The 10068-nt window shown below is 44.3% G+C and overlaps 1 protein-coding gene across 1 annotated transcript in view; it reads right to left on the reverse strand.

Annotated features, from left to right (window-relative positions):
• Nucleotides 1-3292: 3292 nt before the first annotated feature.
• Nucleotides 3293-10068, reverse strand: part of RILPL1 (Rab interacting lysosomal protein-like 1) — a gene marked incomplete at its 5' end in the record, with an annotated part of 19186 nt that continues 12410 nt past the window's right edge. Inside the window, one exon of the mRNA XM_008947768.1 lies at nucleotides 3293-3761. Coding sequence (XP_008946016.1) covers nucleotides 3617-3761 — 145 coding nt within the window. The remainder of the gene's footprint in view (nucleotides 3762-10068) is intronic.

Below are 10068 nucleotides of genomic sequence, written 5' to 3' on the forward strand. Positions count from 1 at the left end.
TCCTTCCCCTCAGGCGGCCGCTCTCCCCTCACTCCGCAGCCGCGTGAGGAAAAAGAGCGGGCAGAGGGGTTGCGCGGGGCGGTAACGGTCGGGCGCCTCACTGAGGGGAGGGCGGGAGAGCTCCGTATGGAGTTAGTTATGCGCCACATGTCCACACATTCAGTGAGACAGATGCCCTTTATGAAATAGCCAGTTGCTGAAGAAATACTAACGGAAGAGCAACAAACTAAACCTCTGAAAAATGTGCCCCAAAGCAGAAGCCGATGGGAAGTGACTTTGTTTTCGTGAAGACACTGGAACAGGCAAGATCTTTAGTGATACTATGTCCCTAATTAGTTCTGTGAGGTAAGAGAAAAACATGTAGTAAGAAATGCATTTTTTATGTCTTATTAGAGGACTGTGCACTACTGTGCTTACTGAGCAGTAAGCAGGTCAGAAAATGCCTCGTGTTCCTGATCAGTCCATGCAGAGTCACTGAAGGACGGTGTCGTAGCTAAATGTGGTTGCAACTGTACCCCCTCTGTTCTCTCCTCTCTTCCTTCCTGTGAGCACAGTCCTGCCTGCACAGCGTTTAAATCCTGTCCTAGAAGCTGAACTTGCTGCTGGCCGTAGCTGAACTGGGGAAAACCTGAGGGCAAAGCATCTTTTTTTCAGAGCCAGGCTGTGTATATACAGCTGCATGCACTGAGGAGCTTACGGTGTGTTCTTTAAAAGGCTCTGTCGTGTTCTTTATCATCATACACCATACATAAATATTTGTTAATATATTTAAAACTGTACTTTTTTTGTCAGCCTTTGAATGGCCCTACCCTTGCCCAGTTTGAGGCTTTAATTCCATGAAGAGTTGCATGAGCCTTTTTCAGGGGAAAGGAGACAGACCCTGAGGCTGCATCCTGAAGAAGAGATGGTATTAACTTTCCACAAAAAGAAGGACAAAAATCTTGCAGAAGTACTTGTTTTTCAGAAATATTTATTAAACTGTTAAAATGATTTGCTGCCCAACCAAAAAAAAAAAAAAAAAGATAAGAAAAAACCTTCAGTGATCCTGCACTTTGCAGACAGGATTGTTACACCCCTTACCTGACAACATCCTGGCCCCTTTTCTAAAAGCAGATTTTACTTGAATATTGAGAAACAATACATGAAAGATCTTCAAGTCGTGACATACTCTTCCCTACATATGCCATCCTTTCAGTGGCACTCGGAGTGTATAAACTCAGCACTTCAAACATGAGCACGAGGATCAAAGTGGTTAATGTTAGCAGGTCAGGAGGAACTAATGTGATTTTTGAGGCTCCAGAGACGAGTGGGAGAAGGTTGTACTGCTTAGTGCCATTGTGTGAAATGGGCGGCAGATTTGGCTAACAGTAGCACCCTGGGCTCGGGGGCCGGGAGATGTCCCCTGGAAGAGCCGCGCTCGGGTGCTGGGGTCCCGCTCAGGAGGGGGGTTTCTGTCATCCCCGTCCACCACACTCAGCTGATTCCAAAAGCCATGTGCTCATCCCAGCCCTGCGTCCTCTGCGTTCTGGCATTGCTTCTGATGGCTGCACCTCTGCTAAGTGTGCTAAGCTATGTGAGGGAGAGTCCACGGGCATCGCTCACAATCCCACTGCCTGACACAGCTGGAGGGTACTTGTTTTTTCCCTAACACGTGGAGATCTTAGCAACTTCAGTATCATATTAAGATGCTGCCCCCCATTTAAGAATTGCTTTTCACACAAGGGGGAAGTGCTGCTGTTTTATGGACACAGCTTTCTGTAAGCATAAGACTTACGATATGTTACCAAAACATCACCAGGCAAAAGCATATCTGCCCAGTACCAGCATCAGATGCTACGGTCGCTATTTCAGATGCAGATGTCTCTCATATAAGGCCACATTTCCTCCCTGCCCTGAACTGCAGTGACACCAGGGAGGCACAGGAAACAGCTTCCTTGAGCACACGGAAGGTCCGTTTTCAGAACACAGCACAGTTTTGGTCAGGAGCAGAGCAGCATTTGGCCCACATGCTGCAAGAACAGTTTCCTGGCAGTTTCATCTTAGGTGGGCTAAGAGCCACTTGCTGCCCATACACATTAAAGACTCCAGAGCCTTGGATTACCCTGCATTAAAAACAACTGGCCTGCACTAAACCCACATGCTCACTGTCATTCAGTTTCTCAAGACTTCCTCTGACATTCAGTTCCTGGAGTAACTGGAGCTTTACTCCAGGCTGACCATTGTTTTCTGCTCTTAATGCCACTCCTAAGAAGAGGCTCTGTACTGAGCAGATGCAGTTGCTGGGGGTGAGGTGCCAACAGCAGCTCAGAGCACCCTGCACTAAGCTACATGTGCTGAAGTTGCCTATGGTTTTGTCATAAGTAGATGCTCCTCACCAGCAGCATGCTGCTCCAGTGCAGACTTTCCTAGAACATGGCTAAGCTCACAGAAAGACCTCAGTGACCGACCATACAGGGCTTTAGTGTCATGGTTTTTGTCAGTACAGCCTCAGACAGACCCAAGGGCCTCACAAGCTCCATTGCAAAGCAGATAGAAATCCCACCTCCTGTCCGTTCAGCTGTGCTGGACTTTTGCTGGCAGGTTAAGCCCCTGTAACTGCAGGCTGCCCAAACATCAGCCAGCACCAGAGCAGCACCTTGCACAACACATAGAAATCATCTGCTCTGCCCAAGTAGTGTTTAGACCAGTCAGAGAAAACACTTGGAGTTGGGGTCATCTCTAAGTCAGTTAAAATAGTTCATGTCAGCTAGTTGAGGATGTCTACACAGAAAAGTGGAGGTTGACTTAAAAACCTCTCTGTGGGAAGGAGACACAATTCCTTTACAGCAGCTGTCTGCTACTCTAAGGGGCAAGTCCCTGGTAAGGGTGAAACTCAAGTGGTACAATTCCTCCTTGTAACCAGTCTGTATTCCATTAGTACTACAGAACTCATGGCAAAACGCAAGGCACGCTAACCTCACCCATCCGTTTCTTCACGCTTGAGGCACTATAAGCAGCAAGGGAAATGGACACTCACTACCCCTCTCGAGGCTACTCCAGTTTATCAATCTCTATCAGGTGGATTTCCAAGGGGTTACTCTGCAAAATGCAGATGCCAGCTGACCTTGAGAGGCCACAGCAGTGCTGAGACCTGCCACGGAGAGCAGCCAGCTGTCGTATCCCTCTTGAAAAAATTCTAACAGAAATAAAAAGCAAACAACCGATAGTGTTAACAAACAGGGTAAAAGAGTCTTTGCCACTAGATATTGTACACTGCAAACAAACTTCTAATAATGGCACAGGTCCTTTTTTTTTTTTTTGGTTTAAAGAAGCTTGTGTTACTGTAGTTAATGCACAAACAAGACCATAGACTTGTTATTCAGCACAAAACAAGTCATCTAGAAGCTTCCATGTCCCAGGGGACCAGCGACTGTCCCTGCAAAACTTGGGTTCTGTTTTCAGCAAACAGTCCCCAAGCAAACAGTGAGGGATCCCTTTTGAAGAGTACATCTGAAACACAACCACTGCGGTGTGCAAGGCGAGGAAAAGTGACGAGCTGCCAGATCTGTTGACAGAAGCTTCTTGTGACTAGGTTGTTGAGATCTACTGTGGTAAACTGATCACCTCAAGGTTTTAGTCACAGGTGCTGCAGTGCTTCTTGTCCTTGTTCAGTGTAGGAGTCATCTTTATTTGAATTTGGCCATTCTCCCAAAGTATCCTGGAAGTGGACATTTTTCTGTGATGCCTGCATACGTTTCTTATCACGAGAGAAGAAACTAAACCTTCCGGGGAGGGAGGAGAGGGAAAAGAAAGAAGAATTTTTACCATCTTGAAAACACTTCAAACACCCGTCACGCTACACAGCACAACAAACCACAGAGCAAAAAAATCTGTTTGCATCTGCAAAAATCAAGGCAGTGAAGCCTGATGGGAGTGCATGTCAAAAGGTTATTAGAGATGAAGTCATTGCAGTCTCAAGCGGTTTGGCTATGGAAGCTTCAAATAAGCTCTAAATGCTGTTGACTCTACAAGGTGCAGGTTTCATTTCAGGTTTATGTTCCCCCTTCCCCAGCCCTGAGATAAAGAAGCGACACAACACAGGTTAGTTTCTTAGCATGAGTAAAGTGGTATCTTTGGCATTAAATCTGCATAATTTACCACAGAGTAGAAATAGAGATCATTTTTAAGGGTGTCAGCAGAGAAATTTGTAATATAAGAAAATAAACCTCCACGGTTTTTCCAAGTGTACAGACTTTGACAGAGAAACTTGTTTCCTGCAAACATCCATGAGTAAATGCAGGTATGTGCACAAGAGTTTGCAGGATGAAGGCTCTAAGCAAATGCACACAAGTGTGCACGTCATTTCCTGTCACACAGCTCGGGTGCTCTCGGATAATGACGCACGTGAACCAACAGCCATTTAATACAACAACAAGTCACCAGCTGCCAACAGAGCTAAAGAAGTAAGGTTGGGAAAATCCTTAGTACCAGTTTATTTGTATAAGGTGAAGTTACTCGATTAGGCAAATTCCACGTTCGTCGTGAGTTCGGTATAAGAGGTGTTAGTGCAGCATTTAGGTCTGCTGAGAAATGCAAAAGTTGTGGTTCCAGCTACCAAAGGCTTGAATTGGCTGCATGTCCTGTCAGTTTTAATGGGGCACTTCAGGAGGTAGAAATTGTTTTGCTTGCACAGTGCCCAGCGTGATGCAGTTGTGATCCAGGATGGGAACTGCTAAATGCTGCTGCAGTATGAGATTGTGCAAATACAAACCCAGCTTTGACAGGTGATGGAATGTTTGTCAGGGCATCACCCTGACCCTGTGTCCTGGCCCCCCATCCTCAGCTTTCTTCCTCCACCCACACACCCTGAAGTCTCACCTCAGGATTCCAACCACCCAAGCTGCATTGTGCAGAACAGGGAGTTCTGCCTTCAATGTCTCTAGTCACATAGGAGGGTGTATTTGAGTGTCAGATGAGGTTTAAGGTACCTTTCCTAAAAATTATTCTATCATGTGCAGGTGAGCATGATGATAATTATTAAGAATAATTATTTCTTGTCTAGAAAGTGTGTGTAAAAAGCTACACAAGTACAATGCCAGATAACTAATGCTGCTAGCAAGACCTGAACTTTTGCATTTCCTGGCTTCAGATGAGCAGCCTTAATAGTGAAGTATTTTGCACTTAGCCTCCTACTTTTCTACTGCCTTTATCACAGGAGCTCATAAATTCACACACATATGCTATGTTTTTTCAGGGCCAGATCCAATTCCAGCTGATAAAAGAAGTGTCTGGTCACTGAGGCTTTCTGCTGAGTGTGTTTGGTCCCACACAGTCAGGCTTAGTATTTCGAAGCCCACACAAAGGACTGCTCCATGTATGCAGTAAGTTCCAAATGTCAAAGTTCAGTCATTTTTCACTTTATCACAAAATTAAGTAAGAGAAAAATATGTTTGTAAATTCTCTACACAGAGCAGAAGGATTAGGCTTTTTTAATTCCTCCTGAAACAATGAGAACTGTTATGCCTAGAAAACCTGAATGGAGGATATTTGGAAAAAGCATCTCTGTGTGGAATGGAGAGGAATTTAAATACTGTGTTGCTGCTGTAAATATAAAGATCACTGAAGCAGCAGCTCTAATGTAAAGAGACTGAGTTAACAATTATCAGCACATCTTCCAGGGACAGCCAAGAATAGGATGATAGAATTCATTACTGAGAGTGTATACTCTATTCCAAAATACATAATTAGAGACAAAATACACTGTGCGTAGATAGAAAAACATGGAAGCAACAGCCTATAATTAACACTGGAAATTAATGTAGACATCAACCACTACAATCTGTGAATCTCACTGATTTGTAACAAGTCATTAGAATGACACGGGTTTCTGAAAGAGCACTGGTGTGAATTGTGAATAGGCACACTTAGTAAGCAAAATTAACAGATGCTGGTTAAAACTGCATATTGCAACAGTTTTCTAAGGAGCAATGACTGGTTTAGCATGGTAACAATAAGGCAAAAGGTGATAAAATGTCAATACTTGAGGAGGAGCACGGAGGACTATGATGAGTTGTGCACTGACTGGTCATTCTGATTGGCACTTTGGTCTTCTGTGATCCCACAGGCAGCCAATGAGAATGCAACCAGCAGTGCACATGAACACAGGGGCATGCAAAAGGAAATCACAGTACCAAATGTTTTAAAAAAAAATCCTACAAGGGACACAAGTCTTCTTATTGGCTGCAATGTGGGATCGTCTGGAATCAATCCAGCTGCTACCATGGGCATTATGGCTGTAAAGATCCTGGTCAGGAAAGCACAGACACAGAAGAGGTAAGACTGGAGCAAGGGAAAGAAACAGCATTCCATTAAAAAGAAAAGAGGCAAACATGATACACGGGGTTACTCTGAATTACTACACAGGACATATTACAGGGAGAGGTGGATCTGCATCACCCAAGACAGCTCTCCTCAATGGAAAACTCTTAGGTAGAAAAAGCAGTAATTGGAACAGTTTAAATTGCTTTTCAGGTTCTAAAAAGATACCACTTTTCTGTTGTGAGGCAGCCTGCAGTCTGGGTTGGATTTCATCATGGTATCACCACCTCCAGCAATGCAGAGCAGAGTGCACATTTTTCTTCCCAAGAGACAAACAGGCACATACATAATGAAATGAAGGATGAAAGTGTATGTTAAGAAATACAAAAGAGGACTCTGCTGTGACTACTGGATATTTGCACAGAAAATGGAGTTAGACAGGACCAGCATTACAGTTAAAGGTTTTACAAATGTTACAGTTGATAGTTTTAAGTTAAACACCAGAACTGCAGGTGAAATCTTGCAGTAACCTCCCACGCCAGCCACTTGGTTACAGGGCCTGGGTATCTGTTCCAGAAGAACCTGCATTGCTTCACATGCAGAAAGATGCCAACTGCAGGCAGCTAAATACTTCTTTGAAACCTTGCAACTGCTCTAGCAGAAACACCTTCCAGCTGGCTAACAGCAAGACTTGTTTCTTTGCCAGAGTTCAGCACCTTCACTACGCATTATACGATTCATGCAACACGGGCCGGGTGCTCTGTGCCCAGCCAGCCCCACACAAACCTGCCAACACACCTTCACCGTACCTGGAACACCCTCTGTTTTTCTAAGGATTCTCCTCAGAGCTTCTCCCTTGTGCCAAAAATTTTTTTGAACTGTGGACTAATGTCAATTAAAGATTAAGTTGAAATCACGAGAGACATTTCGCTTGCGAGCAAATGCAGCTCTCCCCAACACAGCCAATCTAACTGCTATTCTCAGATTAAAAATTAAAGCAAACAAGGAAACGTTGTGCCATTAACAGTAGCTAGGGCTTCTATTTTTATGCATTGTGACACAGTCCGTGAGCTGCAGAAAGGTCACAGACACACCAGCTTTTGTAGACTGCAAGAATAGGAAGAAAACTTAGGGCTGTTTCAGGCATTACACCAGTGCCAAACAAGCACGTATGCTTAAAGAGGAAACAAAAGGGTGTTTTCTGTTCAAAACAGAGGGAGCATTTTTAATCCTTGTGCTTTGCATCCTCAGTAAAACCTCCTGGCTACATCATTTTATCAAAACTCTGACATGTGATAATGGTAGAGACAAATGTAGAAATCAATCAGTGTTTGCTCAAAATGTGCAGCCCTGGGAGTAGAACAATGTTGATTTCTGTAACTTCTGTTTTCCTTCCTTTATGGGGATGCAGCACAGAATCACCTGAGCACGTCTTCAAGGGCCCAGGCTACATCTACAGGTGTTTCATTCCCCTGAGACATGGTGTGGTCAAGGAAAAAAGGGCACATTCCCCAGGCAAGCACAAAACATCTCTTGAGAGGACAGCAACAGTGTCTGCTACTTTTGTGCTGCAGCTTTTTGTTTAGTCAGGAGGAAAAGCAATCCTACTTCCATTTGCAAAGGCACTCTGAATGTGCAGTCCTGGGAGTAGAAAAATGTTGATTTCTGTAACTTCTATTTCCTTCCTTTATGGGGATGCAGCTCAGAATCACCTGAGCACATCTTCAAGGGCCCAGGCTACATCTACAGGTGTTTCATTCCCCTGAGACATGGTGTGGTCAAGGAAAAAAGGGCACATTCCCCAGGCAAGCACAAAACATCTCTTGAGAGGACAGCAACAGTGTCTGCTACTTTTGTGCTGCAGCTTTTTGTTTAGTCAGGAGGAAAAGCAATCCTACTTCCATTTGCAAAGGCACTCTGCACACAGATATCAGCACTACAGGTTTGCATCACACCATGAAGTATGGACAGTCCATGTGCCCATGTGTTAACAGGTAGCCACAGCAAGTGCTGACAGCATCCTGCCTGGGAGAGGGAGGAGGGAGTGCTGGAGACACCTGGGCAGGGGCTGGAGGAGGGGCAGGAGGGGTGTTTAACAGGGTAGAACAGATGCTCCCCTTGGGTTCTTTGTTTTTCTCCCCAGCAGTGAGATTTCCTGTCTTTTGAAAGTGTAGCTACAACCGTTGACAACACACACACGTGGCAGGGGGGGAATAAAATAAACCCACACTAGACAAATCCTACCCAGACAGGCTGCAGGAATAAGACAAACCTGAAAGCTGTTATCATCTTCAGGTTACTTAAATAGCTGCTTTTATCCTCCCTTATTTAATATGATGGCTAAATGAAGAGGGAGGAGAAAGAAACCTGGGGACAGCTCATGACAGCTAAAGAAAGTCATTTCATCTTAACAGCAGGTTCAATACATAGTCCCACTGTCCAGCAGGAGAGGATTCTTGCCTCTTCTGAATGGGGCCAAAACGACATGATTTCCTGTTTTATTTTAATAAAACTGGTTTTAGTTATATGAATTTAACACAGAATCTGAGAAACAGAAAGCTCAGACATGTGTCTGAAAATGTGCCTTGATGGATCTGATGCTCAACAGGTTTTCACTAATAAACTGAGAGGAAGAAAGCACTGGGGTAAAAACGCTTACGTGCCTCCTGCCACAGCTCCCTCCACTGCTCACACATGTATGTGGGAGACAGACAAAGCTAAAGCCTTGTGAGCATCTGCTCTGTCCTACAACAGCTATTTACAGTTTTATGCTGCCTTTGCTTCATTAATCAAGCCTGGAAACTGCAATCAACACAGGCTGCATAAGCTGAAATCAGCCATCCCCCATAACAGGCTAAGTTTTAAAAATAAATACTTAAAATTGAAAAAAGAGAAGCCTTACAGCAGAGATCTTGTAAGAAAAAGTATTATTATTGTCATCACAGCTGCAGAATGAAAATTTAAGTCTAAACTCAAAGTTTATTTTGCTGTCGTGTGAGAGGAAGGGTTCTCTCAGCAAACAAAGCAGCACAGACAGAAGCTGGAGTCTACTGAAAATAATCAAAAGTGCCCTCCTGACTTTATGGTGGTTTGGATCAGTGCAGATCTTCCAAAGGAACTTGCTCTCACAGGGCTGCTGCTATTATTAAACAAGGACTGAAGGTTATGGACATGAGGACAGGATGAAAGAGCTTTTTACATGGAAACAACTGTTTCAAAATCATTTATGCAGTTAAAAAAGTTAAGCTTCCAGTATCCCTAAAATCCAAAGACTTGCTATAAGGTTACAAGACTTAATTTGGAATAAATAAATGTACAAGGAGGGAGTTTCAACAGACAAATGGATTGCCTAACACTGTGATTTTATAATTGACACCCTAGGAAATGCACTCCTCTGACAGTAAGCTTCAGTTTTGGGCAGCAACATTAAATACTTCACCAGAAGAAGGTAAGGTTCTTTACAGCCAAGAAAGCTGGCTTCCTCTCCAGCAGCAAATTTGTTTAGCAAACAGAAGGTTTTTGTGCTATACACATAGCACAAGTCAGGGTCTGAAGGCTTAAGTCAACAGGGAAATGGGCACCATGAGGTCAGGGAGGTCGTGGGGAGACCTTGCCCTCCACACCCAGCTGCTACATGTCTGCAGCTGGTTTTAGTGTGACCAGGACTCTTTACATGTCTTCTGAGCACAACCTGGGGGCCAGTGGTGGCTGACACCCCACCACCTTAGGAACTGTGTGCGTAAGGAACCGGGACCTGCACTTCAGCCGGAA

This window comes from Merops nubicus, unplaced genomic scaffold (genome assembly GCF_000691845.1).
Source record: "Merops nubicus isolate BGI_N331 unplaced genomic scaffold, ASM69184v1 scaffold21299, whole genome shotgun sequence".
NCBI lineage: Eukaryota > Metazoa > Chordata > Aves > Coraciiformes > Meropidae > Merops > Merops nubicus.